The sequence below is a fragment of the Brassica napus genome, chromosome C7, assembly GCF_020379485.1.
Source record: "Brassica napus cultivar Da-Ae chromosome C7, Da-Ae, whole genome shotgun sequence".
In the NCBI taxonomy this organism is placed as follows: Eukaryota; Viridiplantae; Streptophyta; class Magnoliopsida; order Brassicales; family Brassicaceae; genus Brassica; species Brassica napus.
This window is the reverse complement of record NC_063450.1, coordinates 37199608-37219777: the sequence shown is the minus strand read 5'-3', so window position 1 is coordinate 37219777 and position 20170 is coordinate 37199608. Positions and strand designations below refer to the sequence as shown.

Sequence of the window (20170 nt, the reverse complement as noted above, 5' to 3'; positions counted from 1 at the left end):
TACTATTAGTTAAATAAGATAATTAATAAAACATAAATGTATTTTAATCATTTTTTAATCAATGTAAAAATACCAAATGACACTCTTTAAAATATGGGTTGAATAATATATTATTTCTTTTGTTTCACGAAAAGTGGCATTTTAAAAAAAATAAGAAAATAATTGAAAATACTTTTGATTTTTTATTATTTACACATATTTAACCAATACTCTCTTCATTTCTAAATATATGATTTTTAAGAAATTTTTCGATGTTTCAGTATGTAAAATGTTTTCATATTTTTATAACTTTTAACTTTAATAAAACTGAATAATCAATGATATTTTGTTGTCTATTTTGTTATTGTATGAATCATTTTCAATTTATATTTCAGTGATATATTTTATGTGAAAAATAATTTTTAATGGTTGTGCATTAGCCTAAAACATCATACATTTTGGAACAAAGGGAATAGTATCTAAAATAACAAAATTATTTATAAGTTCGACTCATTTTGCAATTATATTAAACTTAATATAAATATAAATTATATTAAAGTTCTAAAATAATATTTTTATGCGACGAAAAATTTCAAAATAACAATGTTTATGAAACAGAGGGAATAACTCTTATAACAACATTTTTTTTATAAAAATGTGAAATTGAAATTGACGAAGATTAAGCCTAACCAAAGTTGGTAACAAATATCTCATGGGCTTAAGGACAAGAAAGTGCTATTATAAAATTTGCATAAGATGTTTTTAAGTTGAGATATTTAGCTAACTACATTCAATGGAAGTCTATATTTGCTAACTACACGTTGATTGATGTTAATGGGTGTATGACATTTAAGAGTGGACAATTTTGCCCGTCCATAATGATGAAAACTTCTGCCACGTACTCTAACGCTGCATGTAATAGAAAAATGTGTTAGTTGAGTATAATTGAGTATGAGGTCATAACTCTACAGCTAGAACACTTCTAACCACATGAGTTCTATCTATATTTACAGCCATATTAATAAAAAATAAAAAAATTGTAGTTTATGGAAAAAAGATAAAAGAGAAAAACAATTAAAATATGTCTATAACAATGTTAAACAGAATACTAGGACAAATTATCTCTCTCCACAAACTATCTCTTCACCACGATATTAACAATAGCCTTACCAAGAAAGACATGCATCCTACAAATCTCTCTCCATTAGTCTCAAACTAGAGGAACTACAAGCATATGAAAAATAATATATTTTGGGGATCTTCCGGTAACAAACAATATGTAAAAATTTCAGCTAATGTAATTTGTAACCACTAAGACATAGTGTTATATATCACCTAACATGCATAGGATAATATATCAAAAGATGTCGTATAAACATATATCAGCTAACAAAACATGTATCAGATAACAAATCTTTTATCAGATAACAAACCATTTATCAAACAATGTATTAACTTATAAACCATGTATGAACTCATTTGCCAGCAACTAAACCAAGTATCAAATTATGTACAAATTGACAAACTATTTATCAGCTACACAAACCATGTATCAGTTAACGACAAGTCTATGTAGCATACTGGCCATTTATCAATAGTTTTGTATCAAACTATGTATAAGCCAAAATAACATGTACCATGTAACAAATCATTTATCAGATAACAAACAATTTATCAAAAATTATATCAACTCGCAAACCATGTATCAACCAATTTATCAAGTAACAAATAATGTATGAAACAATGTATAAGTCGAAACCATTTACCAAAACATTTACCATCGAATAAACTATGTAGCAATTAACAACAAGTATTTTATAACATTGCTTACTTCAACAAATTTGTCATCTGGATCAGTTTGTTTGAAAGGTATTAACTCAACATGTTGATCATTAACACTAGGAATCCTCTACATTTCCTTTTTCACGTGGCTTTTCGTTTGGAAAAGGCTCTAGATTACATAGCTTCCCAAAGATCGTTGCTAAAAATGAAATATTACAAAACTTTTTAGATTAGAATTTTGAGATTTGGTTTAAACACAAAGATTGTGTGTTTACCACAAAGATTAGTAATGACGTTGGAGATAGGTAAAATTAAAAGGGGGTTTGTAAAAATATGGTGAAATTTCAAAGTGAACTGAATGTGAATTTTTATAAATTAGCATAATAATTAGAAACTGAAATTATAAAACATAGAATATAGTTCGTATAAGTGAGAGGAAAGTAAAGAAAGTTTAAAGAAAAAATGATAAGGATGTAAAAGAGAGAATGAGAGAATGAGAAAGAGGTAGGAACAATAAAATTATTTGTCTCACACAACCCTTACACACTTATCCACTAAATGAAAATCATACACACTTATCTGATAAACTGACATACTGCACCAGCTAGAGGATAGGAACATTTTCGGAATGGAAATGAGTTTAAAAAAGAGGAGGGTAGTCCTCTAATATAGGTTGGTCTTAGAGCTATACACACCAGTTTCCTCTTTTAAGTTTTTGCCGAGATGTTTTTTTCGTAACCCCATAAAGTTGCAATGTAGATGAGGTAGTCCATAAATTTTTAACTAATGTTGAATAATTTGTATTTCTTTATCCGTAATTTCATCTTTATATTGTATTATTAACAACAAAACTCGGGTGAGGCTGGTAGTACTAAGTGTGTTCCCTGTACGGCCGGCCGGATCTGTCGATAGATAGGGTATCTAAAAAAAAACTCACATTATCTTATCATTTCTTAATGTTTACAAACAACAACAGTCAGTGGCTTTTGCTTTAATAATTTCAGTGTTGCATTGTACTGTATTATTTAAACAACTACATAGAATTAAACTGATGACAAAGAAAAAGAACTTAAACTGTGTTATCATTTTATTAGTTTTCACATTTATGCATGCTTGTACACGATGTCGATGACAATGTCGAATAGTCAGTGTTTCTTTCTCAGTGATTTCAGTTAATGTACATAGAATTAGATATGTGTGTGGAGTTTAAAGTTTACAATAAAAAAAAGGTTTTTACAATTTATTTCTTTGGCACTTTTAATTTAGAGAGAGTTACATTTTTAGACACATTTGTCTTTCTTCTTACTCAATTAGACATTTATGTTTGTATGACACAATTACTGGTTTCGATGCAATATTGAGACCATAATATCCTTCTGCTGAGAAAACAAGATTGGCCGTAAGGGAAAGCATAAAGATAGTTTATTAGTTGTTTTATTAGTTTAGTTGACATATTAATTGGTTTTGTTTCCCCCAACATATTTATTGGTCACTATTGCAAATTACAATGTATAAAATTTTATATTTATGCGTAGAACAAATTATGATTTTTTCTCTTGTACGTTTTAATATCCATAATGTATATATTTCTTGTAAAATTTATAATATATATGTGTATATATATTTATGGATGGTGCAGTCGTGGATGGGAGATATGTGAACGTGTGGACAAGGTTTCGTGGACGAATTTTCGTGGACGAGGTTTTTAATCTTACAAGAGGTTTCGTAGATGAGATTTCGTGGACGAAGTCTTGTGGATGGTTTTAGTGGGTTATATGTTCATCATTTTCATAAAAAGATGATCAAGATTTTCTTTCATATATAGTAAACTAGGGCCGGCCTGCCCTACGGGCGGGAAGTTATAATAAAAGTGATTTTATAATAATTTATGAAGTAATTTAAAATTATGATAGATTAAAAAATATTATAAACGAAAAAATAATGAAAGACTTATGAGATCATTATAATTATTTTTTTTTTGTTTTGAATTATAATGACAGTAAATTTCACTATTCTCTGATAAATAACATTATATTTTTAATATTTATTTTAATTCAAATGTTTTGTTTTATAATATTCTTAATTAAACTAACTTATTTAAGATTTTTTTTTTGCGAATATGACTCAAAACTTGAAGTCATTCTTAAAGTAATTCATGCTTCTTCTTTTTTTTTTGTGATGTAATTGTATATTCCCTTTGTATGTATGTTTTGTAAAATTTTGTTAAGAGAAGTATATAATAATGTTTATGGTTTTGAGAATTTTAGGGTGTCAAAAGATTATTTATGTTAAGATTAGTTATATTTGAGTTAAAATGTTTTAATGAGGGGGTTCATTGAATGATTTAATGTGATATTCAATGAGGATGCATGAATCCAACCGACTTCCATAACGGTTCCAAAATTCAACCAAGGGTAGAAAAGTGGAATCGAACAACCAAATACGACGCCTTCCAACTGACTTTGATCGGAATTCAGCATGACCGGTGCAGTAAATCTTCATTGGTCGTAGGTTTGAACCGGAGTTGTTAAAACGCAGCAGATCTGTCTTTCGTTCGTCGACATTATTTTTGGAGAAGAAGCCGTCTCATGTGGGACCCCCTCATGTGTTATCCTAGAGCCCAGAAACCCAATTATGTTAAGCCCAAAACACCGATCTGAAATATTTATTAACAAAAAGAGAAAAGTCCATTAATAATTGTGATTAAGTGAAAGGGTGAGTATCATCCAACCCAGACACGTGTCGGTCTGTCAGGAACCGACTTTATGACGTGGCAAAGCAAGAGTGAGACGAACATATTTTTATATATATAGATTTATCATTAAAAGGACAATAACTAATTTCAAATGGACCAAAAAATTGTAACTAAAGTTTTTTTAACAGAGTTCCATGGATGAGATTGTGTGAATGAGGTTTGTCAATGAAGTTTCATCAACAAAGTTTCCAAACGTATCAACCTATATATTCACTACCACCTTCGTATCCATAACCACCACAACCTCCACTCCGGTATCCACAGCCACCTCCACCGTACCACCACCAAGTCCACCTTTCGAATAACCACATCCACCACCATTGTATCCACGAGTCTCTTGTATCTACCCTCACGTTTTTCATCTCCGTAACCACCTCCTCCATAACCGTCATAGCCTCCACTGGATCTATCTTCTTCATCATCAAAGAGATTGAAGTGACTAACAACTCATAAATCTTAGGAACTACTTGCTGCGGCGGCTTCTACGGTGGCGGAAGCAGCAGCGATGGCATCCTCCATGTTCTCACAAAATTTGATTGAACCGGTTCTTTTTTTTGCATGCGTGATTCTTCAGCATATGTTAAATCTGATTAAATAATCTGGAAATAAGAAAAAAAAAAGAGAAATTTACAATGACACAAGTAACCACTAACACTTTGGATTAATATGGACAAAGATTTCACAATGGAATATGAATCGGGAAATAAAAAAATTAAAGTTCTGAAAAAAAAACAATTAGTTCGCAACGAGATAGATATACTTTAGATGGATAAAAAAAAACAATAAATAAAACAAATTATATTTTTACGTAGAAAAAGATCAGCTTGGTTAAAAGATATGGTCGTAAAAGCATCTTCAGAAAGTGCTCTTCAAGTACTATGTGCTTTAGAGTGTAATTGTAAAGTGAAATGGTGTCTCTCACCGTAATTTTTTCTTTAATTTAACAAACTAGATGCTCTTGGGAAATCGTAGATCTTAATTTGTCAATAAATAAACTTTTTATTTTAAACACTGTCAATAAATAAACCATACTGTTTTTGAATCTATTGCAAGAATGCACGTGTCCTTTTGTACAAGTAAAAACGTGTTATACTGTGAGGTGCCTTTATACGTCCAAATAGATAGGGATCCACGTAGGTAACTTCGATATCACATAAAAATGTGTGGCGTTGGTCAAACCTCAAAACTAAGACCATACTAACTTTGTATTTTGGATTTTGTGAAATTAAAATCATTTAAATATCGAAATTTGAGTGAAATGTGTTGGTGCATGGAGAGAAATGGTTAGACTATGATGGGATTACAATAGAGCCTAGAAATTTAAGTGGTGGTTTAACTCTCTTTTGGAAATGCAGTATTAAGATAGATACGAAGTACTCGGATAAAAATATTCTAGATTTTCATAATGTTACATATACGTAGTTTCCTAACTTGAAAAAAGCAAACGGGAACTGTACACTCTTTATTTATATATCATCAACTAATGACATAAATAATGATATATGGTGTAATTATAAAATAAGCCAAGAAAATCTGTGTAAGGTAGGCGCAATAATCGGTGTAGACAGAAAGGGTCCAAATGCAGACGTTGTATTAAATTGTAAATAGTGGACTAATATGTACTATTATACAATTAGTCAATATTAATTCAACAATTTTTAGGGATAATGGGCTACACAACGTTTAATAGTATATTATAATTTGTTGAAATGACACGTTATTGAGGGTTGAATTTACATAAACTTGACTGATTTAGAAAGATGATCGAATTATTAAATAATAAAGAGTTTTGTGTATTTGAAAGTTCAATTTTGACAATTTCAAGACATGGGCATGCAGATAAATTCAAGGTGGGGGCCACAGTAAAATGTAATTGGTCAGTCTATTGTTTAAAAGGCTAAATTTTTTGGCCTTCATAAAGATTCCTGCCCCCCTTGATTTGGCTTGTGCTCAAATCCATTGCAAGTCTATATGGGTTTTAGTATTCATCGTCAGCAAAGTTATAAACATCGTTACAGTTAAATTACTTTTCTTAAAACATAATTAATTTGTACTTTTCACTTTTCGGTTAGTTATTTCTATTTCTGCTTCTACAGAACATCAACATGCCTTTATTGGACCAAACATTAGAAAGTCCGTTATTCATCATAACTATCTAGAGAATTTATAGCTTGTCCTCTCTTGATCAATCACATATCACACATGTACGTCGTCAATGTCATAACTCTAAACTGTAATTTTATGATGACACTATTTAAATATATGTATTATATTGCCTTCAAATTTTCTTTAGGTTTTTAGAAATAGAAACTCACAAATTGTATAATACTTTCACAAGTATTCAAAACTATTTCAAGCATAATCGAATTGAAGTGTTCTCTGTAATTCATTAGACCATTTCCATCAGTAAGTTTTGAATGGGTATTTGACTTATTAATAAAAAGGTAAAAAATAATGTTAAAGTAGAAAACATGAGAGTTTTTCAAAGAACAAAGTCTTAAAAAATTATAAGTATGCATGTTTCTTTTAATTAAATATTTTTTAGAAAATAAAACTAAATTATTTTGAAAATATTAATATTTTATCATTAAGAATTTCAAATAGGTTTCTCCACCGTTGAAAATGCTATTCATCTAATGATACGTCAAACTTTGTATCTGCTTTTGGAAAACAGTTCAGCATATTTGTTTTGAAGCCTAATAAATGTGTGAAAATAATCACCCTATAAAACATTACGAATTTTCTTTCTTACTATTAGTGACCAAGTTGAATTATTTCTAATATCTAAACTATTACACGATATGATCAATCACATATCACACATGTACGTCGTCAATGTCATAACTCATATGGCGACGAGTTGTATTCGACGGATACCTTTTATTGGCCGCTTATAAACATAACGCACCAAGACTCCCCCCCTCTTGTCAATTAGAGACTTAAACAGCCATTAGTTTCTTAATAGCATCTAGAAGGCTTCTTCTGCAATTTTTTTAAAGGTGATTATGAAAAAGACCACTCCAATATCTCTGTTTTTATATGAATAAGTCGGGCTGGTATCAAAAGTTTATTATTTAAAAAGTAATTAACTTTGCTTGTTAAATTCGTTTCAAGTTATTTGACGTACGTGTGGGGCAGTCCACACGCGCTTTGGTTACCATTTCTGAACACTTGTCACTGTTTATTACATGTCTATTTAAGTTATCCTCTTGTCTTCTTCAGACACACACACAAACAACAACAGAGAAACCAAAAGATTATATTTCAGGCAAGAAAGAATGAAGTTTGGGAAAGAATTCACGTCGCAGATGGTTCCGGAATGGCATGAAGCTTACATGAATTACGATTATCTAAAAACCCTTTTAAAAGAAATAATCAGATTCAAACGCAAAAACAATCCTCATTACCACGGTCACGGCCATCATCATCTTCGCCGGACGTTAACTCTCTACCGATCATTCAGCGGTTTACTCTCAACGTCCGGAAGAAGGAGACATCACCACGGTCACGGACACGGTGGTGGACAGATCGGCCATTTTTCAGATTCCGATGACGACATCGAGGAAGGACTGAGGTCGGCACCGATTCTGGTTCACTCAGCTAGTCACGGTTACGAGACGACGTTTCTGATGGCGGCAGAGGAAGGAGGAGAATACGAGACGGTGTTTTTTCGGCGATTAGACGACGAATTCAACAAGGTGAACAGATTCTATAAAGAGAAAGTCGAAGAAGTGATGAAAGAAGCTGTGATGCTCAATAAGCAGATGGATGCTCTTATCGCGTTTCGTGTGAAAGTGGAGCATCCTGATGGGTGGCCATGGGAGGAACGGACGGTGGAGATGACTCAGTTAGCTTCAGACGTCTCTAGTTCCGCGGCGGCCGTCACAGCTTCTACTCCCGCCAGAGCTAGATCCAGTAAGTAACCTCACTCAATGAGTCGATCGGTCTGACTAATGTGCATTTACCCGGTTTGATTCCGGTTTTATCAGACTGATACAGTGATAACGTACTGAGTCGCCGACATCGGCCGTCCGTACTAAATTGTCAAAAGTAAAATTGAATTTTTCTTTTTGTTGCAGCGACTAGTGACAGCTGTTAATGTAGTGATTGGTTCCAATATTAATCGATATAAATGATTGCACATTTAGGAGGGGACCCAAATCAAATTTCCGGGTTTTTGGAATTTTCGTTATCCAATATGTTACGGATCGGATCGATCCGTAAAAGTAAAATTAAAAATTAAAATATTTAAAGATAATATAAATTAATATTTTATTACAAATTTTATATTATGTACCTTTCAAACATTTAAAACTAAAATAATCAATTTAATAAATAAAAATAATTTAAAATTTACATAAAATATAATAATTATATAATTTATCTATATACTTCTTTATATATATATAACGAATCAGATCAAATATTCATTCACAGATTTATTAGTATTTGTGATCTGATTTTTTTTTTATGAATATTACATATTAGTATTTATTTTGCTTCATAAAATTACGGATATCCAGATTTTTTAGTTCGAATGAAACGAATCGAATCAAAATGTACAAATATATTTACAGTCCTACTTATAATGTTGCAGTGAAATTACTCTTTGGTTTGAATTAATGATTAATTCCGGTTTTATCGAACCAATACGTAACCGAGTCATAATAAAGAAATTTTATTATTTGAAGTTCGAGCTCATCAAGCTCACATGGCGGCCATACAAGAAGGAGGATCGAGCAAAGCTGGCAAATCCGACGAGGATGAAGATGGCGACATTATAGAGAAAGAAGAAGTTAACGTCGTTTCTGACGTAGGGACCAGTGAAATAAGTAGATTCAGAGCTGCGAGGCCATCTCATATCGAGGTTTTGGACCGTGTCAAGATCAACCACACGAATGAAACGCCACGGTCCACCATTAAAGGAGTTCTACAGGTCGGTAACACAGAGCTTAAGTTTAGCAGAGAGAATCTGAAGAGAGTCGAGGAGAAGCTCAGACGCGCCTTTGTCGAGTTCTACCAGAAGCTTCGGCTACTCAAAAGCTATAGCTTCTTGAACGCGTTGGCGTTTTCAAAGATTATGAAGAAGTATGATAAGGTAAGATTTGGTTTCAAGAATTGAGATTCTGACTAGGGTTTTGTGTTCTGCATGGCTGAAAGTTTTACGTGGGAATCACTCTTTTATCAGATAACTACAAGGAATGCTACAAAGTCTTACATGAAGATGGTTGATAACTCTTACTTTGGAAGCTCTGATGAGGTACAGATTTTCTCTTTTTCGATTCGGTTGATCGGTCATTAATTCTTATGTCTCTCCTTAAAAATATTGCTCATCCACTGTCTCAGGTGAATAAACTCATGGAGCGTGTTGAAGCTACGTTCATAAAACATTTCACTAATGGTAACAGAACAAAAGGAATGAACATTTTGAGACCCAAAGCTAAAAGAGAGAGACATCGAGTTACGTTCTCCACAGGTTTCATGGCTGGTTGTGTGTTTTCTTTAATAGTGGCTTTATTCGCCATCATACGCACCCGAAACGTTTTGCAGAAAGAAGGCCAAGATCAATACATGAACACTATGTTCCCTCTGTACAGGTAAAATCTATAAATGTTCATACTAGTTAATATCTGAGCATTTGAACAACTGTGGAACCTGTTTGTCTAGATGCATTTCGTCTTCTTTGTTGTTGTTGTTGCAGCTTTTTTGGCTTCATTGTGCTGCACATACTTATGTATGCTGGAAATATTTACTATTGGAGGCGGTACAGAGTGAATTATTCTTTCATATTTGGGTTTAAGCAAGGAAGGGAACTTGGCTATAGACAAGTTCTACTTGTGGGCTTCAGCATTGGAGTTTTAGCCCTTCTTTGTGTTATTGCCAATCTTGACATGGAGGTTGACCCCAAGACTAATGAGTACAAAGAATGGACCGAACTTCTTCCTCTTTTCCTGCTCATTGTAAGTCTCTAAATCCAAAACCAGTGGGAAACTAGGCTTATATGACAATACTAACGGGCGTTACTTTGTTGTGGTATAGGTTTTGTTTATTGTTTTAGTCTTACCATTCAACATCTTCTACCGCTCGAGTCGCTTATTCTTCCTCACTTGCCTCTTTCACTGCGTTGCTGCTCCTCTTTACAAGGTAGAACAAAGACTTTGATCATGCAAAAGTAAAATTTTCTTTGTTTTTAATTTTTAATTTTTTTAGAATTTCAACACAGGCTAAAAACTATATTAAATCTGATTATAAATACATTATCTTTATTATTAATTGTTTTCTATAACTTTTAGCAATATAAATTCAATAGCAACAATTAATTTTTCCTAATTTTACAATTTACCAATATTACTTAATAAAAATGCATAGAAAATGTAAAAGTGTATTTATTGAAACAATATTAAAAAAACATAGATCAAAAGTGTCTTAAATCTTGATTATTGTTGGCCTTTCTCGTGCAGGTTACTTTACCTGATTTTTTGGTGGGAGATCAGTTAACAAGCCAAGTCCAAGCTATTCGAAGCGTCCAGTTTTACATATGTCACTACGGTTGGGGAGATTACAAACATAGAATGAACACTTGCTCAGACTCAGATGTCTACAATGCTTTCTTATTCATTGTTGCTGCCATCCCATATGGTTGGCGTCTCCTTCAGGTACAATGTCACGAAATATAACCGTTTACTTCTTTCCTTCAAATAATTAATATCTTCTTAAACCCCAATACATTTGTGCAGTGCTTGAGGAGGTTCTTTGAAGAGAAAAATGCAGAGCAAGGATACAATGGCCTCAAGTACTTCTTGACTATAGTGGCTGTCTGCGTCAGGACGGCTTACAGTGTTGTCGATGAAGATCATAAATTTATCTGGAGAATGTTAGCTGTGATCTTCTCAGCTATTGCTGCCATTTTCTGTACGTACTGGGACTTGGTTTTAGACTGGGGTCTTCTAAACAGGACTTCTAAGAACCGTTGGCTCCGGGATAAACTCCTTGTCCCACAAAAAAAAGTATACTTCGTCGCAATGGTGAGCAACTCATATGCCTCCATCATTTTGAATAATAGAGCTAAACTGATTCTTAACTTTTTTTTTTTTTTTTTTTTGCAGATCTTGAACATTTTGTTCAGGTTCGCGTGGCTACAGACCGTGTTGGATTTCAACTTCTCATTTATGCACAGGCAGACGATGATTACTGTTGTAGCAAGTCTAGAGATTATCCGCCGTGGGATATGGAATTTCTTCAGGTAACAACACACGTTTGTTGTGTGTCATGCTTTATTTATCGTCACATAACATATAGTATAACCTTCTTGGGTTGGTTTTGGTTTCATTCAAAAAGGTTGGAGAATGAGCATGTGAACAATGTGGGGAAGTACAGAGCATTCAAGACGGTTCCATTACCGTTCAACTACGATGAGGATGACGACAAGGACAGCTAGTTGTTTCGATCTCTTGTCGTAAATTATGTAAAGAGAGATTCTTTAACTATTTATCCACAATAAAGACTGGATTAGAGTCTGGTTGGTCTATGAATATCAAGAAGGAGATGCTAATATATCAGATGGCTTGTAAGAGTTTTTTTTTTACCTTGTGGTTAATTGTAGAAGTTGCCTGATGTACCACAGTAATTAGGATCCAGTATGCAGGGGTCATTTGAGGGAGAGATCCACTATGCAATGTACTCTGTATTTTTTTTATTTTTTAGTTCTCTAATAATACCAGAAGTTCCTAATTAAGAGGACATACACCTATCAATTATCAAATTCTATTAATCCATGTTAGCATGCATACATGTCCTAAGCTTCATTTAATCATCTTGACATTTCGGGACGTCTTCTATCATGGTCCATGCAATTATCACCTTTTTTTTTTTGTCAACCATGCAATTATCACCTTCTATGGATCATTTCATTGTGATGAATTTTTTGTATTTTTAGAAAAACAGATTTGAAATGGTATATTATAATTAAGATTTTGTAATCAATACTATTAAAAGAGGATAATTCCCAAATTATACCCTTAATGAAAATTGCAGTTTTCTCAAAAACACCTTTATTTTTACAAGAGATTAATAAAATTCATTAATGACATTTAAATCTTTTGGTCTTGGGCCTACAGATACACCTAAATATATATATATATATATATATAAATAATAGGCTTATATATATTTAAAAGATATACTAACTTTAAATTTAATATAAATATAAATATATTATGAACTATAAATAAATTAAGAAACATGAAAATATTATTTTCTTAAATATACGTATCAATATTCAAAATAGATCATTTGAATATTATACAGATTTTCAATACAAACCAAAATCCTATATCCTACACCATATCATATACATATTTAAAATATCATTTTTCCATGTATAATGTTATTTTATACATAATATTGATATGACAATTACGAATGTTGAAGAATATTTTAAAAAAATATCTTAAAATCAATTTTTAAATCTAAAATAAAAATACAAACTTATAATAGGTTATTAATAACAAAAATAAACTAATATTGTCATATCAATAAGTTTTTTTTATATTTTCATTTTTTATTTGGATAACATAATAAAATTTTATCAAATTCTAAGGAATCACTAATTTATGTAATATTAAAAAAATATATGAATAATTTAATCAATTTTTTAAAAAAGTACTATAAGATATTTTGTAATCGGATCAATGGTATCAGATCGCAGGTTAATAGTGAGTTTTTGGGTTTTTACCGGGTTATATCGGATTTTTAACTAACAAATTTTTCATTAAATCCAAACCGGATTATATACAATGTATCAGGTCTATAGGTTCAACCATGAATCTAGGTCAGATATGAAAACAAATCTTAAAACTCAAACATTATTATAGAACAACTACCATATTTCGAACAAATACTATATTTTGAAGAGAGAAAAAAACAAATGATAAAAACTCAAAAACTCAATTGTTATGGTTTGAAAGAAAAATATTGGTAATTTGTAAATCAGTTTTTGATTAATAAATGAAAAACAAACAAATCCACGTTTTCTAAGCGCCAGTCAAAATGTAGTTATCTTATTAATTAAACTTAAATGCTTTAAATAAGCCCATTACTTTTCTTCTTTTCAAATATCACGACATGCTATCTTCTAATGAACAAAGAGGAGCCTAAAGGATTCATGAAACAAATTACAAACCCACAAGAAGTAAAAATGGTTACACCAGGGTTAAAACAAAACATTACAAAGTTTTCGGTTAAAAAGAAGTAATCTAAAAGTTATTGGACACTCAGTTGAATTTTTTTTTAATTGTTTTCAATTAAAAACTGTCGTGGAGCCATGTCTGAATAAGAAATAAAGTAATGAAGACACGTCTGAATAAAGTAAATGAAGTCGGTGACTGACTTCGCCAAGACCAATCATCTATGGATCAGAATCCTTACAGGAGGAAACCGTCTCCGATCAGCACCACCACCGGCGGTTCAAATCCCGTCACTTCCTCCGAACTACTTCCGATGAAGTTTCTAAGCTTTGGTACGATGAAGCTCACCAGAACCTTCACCACTTGCTTGATACTCTTCTCTGTGCTACTAGCATTCTCAATGATTTTCCATCACCACCCATCTGATCCGAATCGGATAATGGGTTTCGCTGATGCAAGAGTTCTCGATGGCAGAGACTACTCCAATGTTACTGCTACCAACGGTAAGTCAAAGTTTAGATCTTTACTGCATTTGCCTATACACTTCTGTCCCAAAAGATCCAAAGTTTGAATCTTTCTATAAAAGTAGACTCTCTGTTAGTTTAATTAGTTCACTGGATATTCACCTGATCTAAAGTTTGAATCTTTCTATAAAAAAATAGAGTCTTTATTGGTTTAATTTCTCCAATAGTATCTGAGGTTGTTTAGGTGAAGAAGTGTCCTTTTGTTTGGTCTTTAGCTTAAAATGATTCTCATTTGTTTTGTAGATTCAAATGATTCAGGTAGACTTCTCGGAGGACTACTCGCCACAGGGTTTGATGAAGCTTCTTGCCTCAGCAGATACCAATCACCGCTTTACCGTAAACCTTCCCCTTACAAGCCATCTCCTTACCTCCTCTCCAAGCTTAGAAGCTACGAAACGCTTCACAAGCGTTGCGGTCCGGGCACTGAACCTTACAAGAAAGCTCTAACGCAACTCGATCAAGAGCACATTGATAACAACGGTGAATGCAAATACGTCGTGTGGGTTTCTTTCAGCGGGCTAGGCAACAGGATACTCTCTCTAGCCTCGGTTTTCCTCTACGCGCTTTTAACTGATAGAGTCTTGCTCGTGGACCGAGGGAAAGACATGGAAGATCTCTTCTGCGAGCCGTTTCCTGATATCTCATGGCTACTCCCCTTAGATTTCCCTCTGACGTCTCAGTTTGATGGGTTGAATCAAGACTCCCCTCGTTGCTACGGACACATGCTTAAGAATCAGGTGGTTGGTAATGATAAAACTTTGTCTCATCTTTATCTTCATCTTGTACATGACTATGGAGATCATGATAAGATGTTCTTCTGCCAAGGAGACCAAACCTTTATAGGGAAAGTCCCTTGGTTGGTCGTCAAGACAGACAACTACTTTGTTCCGTCTCTATGGCTGATCCCTGGCTTCGACGAGGAGCTAGAGAAGCTCTTCCCGCAGAAAGAGACGGTCTTTCATCACTTGGGTAGATATCTCTTCCACCCAACAAACCAAATATGGGGCTTGGTGGCTAGATACTACGAAGCTTACTTATCAAATGCCGATGAGAAGATTGGGATACAAGTAAGGGTTTTCGACGTAGGAGCAGGTCCTTTCCAGCACGTGATGGATCAGATCTCTTCTTGTACTCGTAAAGAGAAGCTTCTACCTGACGTAGACACAGTAATAGAAAGATCTCGCCGAGTCACAACCCCAAAAAAACGCAAAGCTGTGCTTGTCACATCATTAAACTCAGGCTACTCCGAGAATCTAAAGAGTATGTACTGGGAGTATCCAACATTGACCGGAGAAATCATTGGTGTTCATCAGCCGAGCCAAGAAGGCTATCAGCAGACGGAGAAGAAGATGCACAACGGGAAGGCTCTTGCGGAGATGTACCTTTTGAGTATGACTGATAGTCTTGTGACAAGTGCTTGGTCTACGTTTGGGTATGTAGCGCAAGGTCTTGGTGGTTTGAAGCCTTGGATACTGTATAAACCCGAGAACAGGACAGCTCCTGATCCTGCTTGTGGTCGGGCTATGTCTATGGAGCCTTGTTTCCACGCGCCTCCTTTCTACGACTGTAAAGCTAAAACGGGCGTAGACACGGGTAAGCTAGTTCCTCATGTGAGACATTGTGAGGATATGAGCTGGGGGCTTAAGCTAGTTTGATTTTATTTTTGGTTTGGTTTACACTGTTTTTGATCATATGGTGATGTAACACGCTTTATCTTGTTACAATAAAGAGCATATTATAGAACTCTTTTAAGTTCTTGTGGTTTTGAAATTTTGCTCAAATTAGATATAAAGACAAGAGCAAGAAGTGTCTTTTTATTACCAAAGTTTCCGGTTATTTTGTATTATTGTTATCACATTCTCTTTTTCCACCTAACAGAAGATGAAAGGGCAAAAGAGAGAGAGAGATCAGATTTGATATCTACTTTCCTTTTTTCAGTCTTAGGGTTTCTTAATGGATCTGTATCGCTCCAGAAGGAGATTATCTATTCCCAAAGCCATTGATACACAAACAGAAGAACAACTTGGAGTCCAAGAAAAGAGATTCAGATTGTTTGGAGTGATGAGAATCACTGAGATCTTAGCTTATTTCATGGTTATTGTCCCTGTTTTGTTAGTGATCATGGTTATATTCTTTGGACACGACTCGTATGATCAAGGAAATGGCTTTGCAAAAGCATCAAGAATCATCCAGATCAAACCAAATGTGACATCTGAGGATGATTCATCATTGCAGACTGATCAGAATCCAAAAGGTAAAAAAAAAACATATGTTTAAAAGTCTTTTTTTTTGTTATTTTTTTGGATATGCTTTTTAAAAAGTTTCATCAGATTCTGTAGATTTGTCTCTCCTTGGAGGACTACTTGTTCCTGGTTTCAACAAAGACACATGCTTGAGTAGATACCAATCTCACCTCTACCGTAAAGCTTCACCCTATAAGCCTTCTTCCTATCTCATTTCAAAGCTTAGAGCTTATGAAGAGCTTCACAAACGGTGTGGGCCAGGAACCAGACCGTACACCAACGCCGAAAGACTCCTTAAACCGAAACAAACCGGTGATCCTGAACCAGACGGATGCAAGTATGTTGTCTGGATGGAGTTTAGTGGACTAGGAAACAGGATCATCAGCATCGCCTCAGCGTTTCTTTACGCTTTGTTGACGGATAGAGTCTTGCTCGTTGAAGGAGGAGAGCAGTTCTCAGACCTCTTCTGCGAACCGTTCCTCGACACCACTTGGTTATTACCAAAGGACTTCGCCTTAACTAACCAGTTTAGTGGCTTTGCTCAGCACTCACCTCGTTGCCATGGAGAGATGCTGAAGAGGAAACTTATCAACGGCTCTTCGGTCTCGTCTCTGTCTTATCTTTACCTCCATCTAGCTCATGACTACAACGACCAGGATAAAATGTTCTTCTGCGAAGAAGACCAGAGTTTGCTTAAGAATGTTCCGTGGCTGATCATGAGGACTAACAACTTCTTTGCACCGTCTCTCTTCTTGATCCCTTCGTTTGAGGAGGAGCTTGGTATGATGTTCCCGGAGAAAGGAACTGTGTTTCATCACTTGGGACGTTACCTTTTCCATCCTTCCAACCATGTGTGGGGACTAGTCACAAGATACTATGAAGCTTACTTAGCCAAAGCTGATGAGAGGATTGGTCTTCAGATAAGAGTCTTTGATGAGAAGTCTGGTGTCTCTCCTAAAGTCACTAAACAAATCTTGTCATGTGTTCAAAACGAGGAAGTGCTGCCTAAACTAAGCAAACCAGGAGAACAACACAAGCAGCCCTCAGAAGAGTTTAAACTCAAAGCTGTATTGGTCACTTCTTTAACAACAGGATACTATGAGATCTTGAAGACAATGTATTGGGAGAATCCAACTGTGACAAGAGATGTGATTGGAATACACCAGCCAAGTCATGAAGGACATCAACAAACAGAGAAGCTGATGCATAACAGGAAAGCTTGGGCAGAGATGTACTTGCTCAGCTTAACCGATAAGCTGGTTATCAGTGCTTGGTCTACGTTTGGGTATGTAGCACAAGGACTTGGAGGACTGAGAGCTTGGATTCTGTATAAGCAAGAGAATCAAACCAGCTTGATGAATCCTCCTTGTGGGAGAGCTATGTCACCGGATCCTTGCTTCCATGCTCCTCCTTACTATGACTGCAAAGCAAAGAAGGGGATTGACACAGGTAGTGTTGTGCCTCATGTTAGACACTGTGAGGATATTAGCTGGGGACTTAAGCTTGTTGACAACTCATAACTTGGAAAACAAGACAGTGCAATCCCTATTTTTGTGTGTTCCTTATTGACTTATTTGCTTAGCCCTACACAGATCTTTCCATATTCAGTAAAATAGGAAACTTCTTTGTTCTCTTCCTTAGTTAGTGGTTTAACGGGCCTGTATTATTGGGCCCAGTAAAATTGGGCCCATATAGTTTTCTCAACGGTTTAGGTGAGAAAAAATAGTCTCAAAAGATTTCTCAACTAACTGAAGAATAGGGATTGCTTGTTGGAATGGAACTCTCAAACGGCCTCTCCTCAGTTTAAGTAGGAAAGAAGTTTCCAAGTGGAACTTCTTACACGCCTAACTTTGTTTTGTAACTCTTTCTCTTGTGACCGCAAAATCTCTTTTATATAAACTGTAACCAACACTCCTTTAATCTCTCATCAATCCATTCACACACACACAAACCATGGCTTCTTCTTTTTCTTCTTCCTCTTTGTTACTACTTTTCTTTCTTATCATTTTATCATGTTTCATCGCGCTTTCATCTTCAAGAAGATCATTAATCGGCCATCCTTCAACAAACCTTCCAAGATCCGGTTTTAGATTAACTCTAAAACATGTAGATTCTGGTAAAAACCTCACCAAAATCCAAAAGATCCAAAGAGGGATTAGCCGTGGATCCCACAGACTGAACAGGTTAGGAGCTGCGGCTGTTTTGGCTGTAGCATCTGGTCCTGATGATACCAACAATATCAAAGCACCTACTCATGGAGGAAGCGGCGAGTTTCTTATGGATTTAGCTATAGGAAACCCTCCGGTTAAGTACTCGGCTATAGTCGATACCGGGAGTGACCTTATATGGACGCAATGCAAGCCTTGCACTGAATGTTTCGACCAACCAACTCCGATTTTCGACCCGAAAACATCTTCCTCTTACTCAAAAGTAGGATGCTCTTCTGGTCTCTGTGACGCCTTGTCTCGATCCAGTTGCAACAAAGACAAAGGCGCTTGTGGGTATGTGTATACATACGGAGATTACTCGTCCACAAGAGGGATATTGGCCATGGAAACGTTCACTTTCGACGATGAGAACTCGGTTTCGGGTATAGGGTTTGGGTGTGGGGATGAGAACAAAGGAGACGGGTTTTCTCAAGGGTCTGGTCTTGTAGGTCTTGGACGTGGACCACTCTCGCTCATTTCTCAGCTCAAGGAGACTAAGTTCTCTTATTGCTTAACCTCTATTGAGGATAGTGAGGCATCTAGCTCGTTGTTTATTGGCTCTCTAGCCTCAAATATCGTCAAGAAAGCCGGTGCAAGTTTAGCTGGTGAAGTCACCAAAACGATGTCGCTGCTAAGAAACCCTAACCAGCCTTCTTTCTACTACCTTGACTTACAAGGCATCACCGTTGGATCAAAACGCCTGCCTATTGAGAAGTCTACTTTCGAGCTAGCGGAAGATGGAACAGGAGGTATGATCATAGACTCTGGCACGACCATCACGTACCTCGAGGAGGCAGCGTTTACGGCATTGAGTAAGGAGTTTACATCTCGGATGAGTTTACCGGTAGATGACTCAGGATCAACAGGGCTTGACTTGTGCTTCACGTTACCTAGTAACGCGAAGAAAATTGCTGTTCCTAAGCTCGTTTTTCATTTTAAAGACGCGGATTTGGAGCTCCCGGGAGAGAACTACATGGTGGCGGATTCGAGTACAGGCGTTTTGTGTTTGGCCATGGGAAGCTCTAATGGGATGTCTATTTTCGGAAATGTTCAGCAGCAGAATTTTAATGTAGTTCATGATCTTGAGAAGGATACGGTGTCGTTTGTTCCCACTGAATGTGGAAAATTGTAGATTTTAAATTGTTTCCTTATTTTATTATTAATAAACTTTTATACTTTGTCATCACATTATTATAAAGGCCTCAATATTCTACACTAATAGATATCTCTGAGAAGACAGAAAAAAAAAAATTGAACAAAAGAAACAAAATGTAAAACAAGAAAAAGTAGTAAAACACCTTTGTAAATATCATTATTGATAAACGATGATTTAAAGTTAAGTAAATTTATGTGCTTGTTGATATGTCCGTGAAACCATAATGATAATTATTATATTTTGAGTTTGATCTCAAAGATCTCTAGAAATATATATAGTAACAAATAATAAATATATTTTGCATATATATTTTAGAATTTATCTAAATTAAAAGTAGAC

The 20170-nt window shown here is 34.8% G+C and overlaps 4 protein-coding genes across 6 annotated transcripts; all 4 read left to right on the top strand.

Moving 5' to 3' along the window:
- The first annotated feature begins 7732 nt into the window (after positions 1-7732).
- Positions 7733-12251, top strand: LOC106407516 (phosphate transporter PHO1 homolog 5). The gene is made up of 10 exons (XM_013848385.3): positions 7733-8431; positions 9208-9614; positions 9705-9776; positions 9863-10113; positions 10218-10476; positions 10556-10660; positions 10978-11172; positions 11254-11541; positions 11623-11759; positions 11855-12251. Exons 1-10 carry the CDS (start codon positions 7795-7797, stop codon positions 11952-11954), a joined length of 2451 nt encoding a protein of 816 aa, XP_013703839.1. The 5' UTR covers positions 7733-7794; the 3' UTR covers positions 11955-12251.
- A 1598-nt stretch (positions 12252-13849) lies between these two features.
- LOC106411127 (galactoside 2-alpha-L-fucosyltransferase) lies at positions 13850-15980 on the top strand. 2 transcript variants are annotated; one of them, XM_013851820.3, is made up of 2 exons: positions 13850-14204; positions 14484-15980. In XM_013851820.3, the coding sequence occupies exons 1-2, from the start codon at positions 13925-13927 to the stop codon at positions 15878-15880; spliced, it is 1677 nt and encodes a 558-aa protein (XP_013707274.1). In that variant the 5' UTR covers positions 13850-13924; the 3' UTR covers positions 15881-15980. The 2 variants fall into 2 exon arrangements, with proteins under 2 accessions (XP_013707274.1, XP_013707273.1); XM_013851819.3 differs by having other exon boundaries at positions 13851-14204; positions 14469-15980.
- Positions 15981-16147: 167 nt separating this feature from the next.
- LOC106411126 (fucosyltransferase 2) lies at positions 16148-18029 on the top strand. Of its 2 annotated transcripts, none has more exons than XM_013851817.3 (2): positions 16148-16479; positions 16565-18029. In XM_013851817.3, exons 1-2 carry the CDS (start codon positions 16179-16181, stop codon positions 17986-17988), a joined length of 1725 nt encoding a protein of 574 aa, XP_013707271.1. In that variant the 5' UTR covers positions 16148-16178; the 3' UTR covers positions 17989-18029. The 2 variants fall into 2 exon arrangements, with proteins under 2 accessions (XP_013707271.1, XP_013707270.1); XM_013851816.3 differs by having other exon boundaries at positions 16167-16479; positions 16556-18029.
- A 249-nt stretch (positions 18030-18278) lies between these two features.
- Positions 18279-19861, top strand: LOC125590271 (aspartic proteinase nepenthesin-1-like). The gene has a single exon (XM_048763699.1). The coding sequence runs from the start codon at positions 18422-18424 to the stop codon at positions 19805-19807; it is 1386 nt and encodes a 461-aa protein (XP_048619656.1). The 5' UTR covers positions 18279-18421; the 3' UTR covers positions 19808-19861.
- The last annotated feature ends 309 nt before the right edge of the window (positions 19862-20170 follow it).

Excerpts from the sequence above, each read along its gene's own strand:
- LOC106411127 (XM_013851819.3), top strand. The coding sequence starts at position 13,925 with ATGGATCAGAATCCTTACAGGAGGAAACCGTCTCCGATCAGCACCACC. Across the intron at positions 14,205-14,468 it reads CAATGTTACTGCTACCAACG|ATTCAAATGATTCAGGTAGA; the intron begins GTAAGTCAAAGT and ends TTTGTTTTGTAG.
- LOC106407516 (XM_013848385.3), top strand. The coding sequence starts at position 7,795 with ATGAAGTTTGGGAAAGAATTCACGTCGCAGATGGTTCCGGAATGGCAT. Across the intron at positions 10,114-10,217 it reads ACTATGTTCCCTCTGTACAG|CTTTTTTGGCTTCATTGTGC; the intron begins GTAAAATCTATA and ends TTGTTGTTGCAG. Across the intron at positions 10,661-10,977 it reads TTGCTGCTCCTCTTTACAAG|GTTACTTTACCTGATTTTTT; the intron begins GTAGAACAAAGA and ends TTTCTCGTGCAG.
- LOC125590271 (XM_048763699.1), top strand. The coding sequence starts at position 18,422 with ATGGCTTCTTCTTTTTCTTCTTCCTCTTTGTTACTACTTTTCTTTCTT.
- LOC106411126 (XM_013851816.3), top strand. The coding sequence starts at position 16,179 with ATGGATCTGTATCGCTCCAGAAGGAGATTATCTATTCCCAAAGCCATT. Across the intron at positions 16,480-16,555 it reads GACTGATCAGAATCCAAAAG|ATTCTGTAGATTTGTCTCTC; the intron begins GTAAAAAAAAAA and ends AAGTTTCATCAG.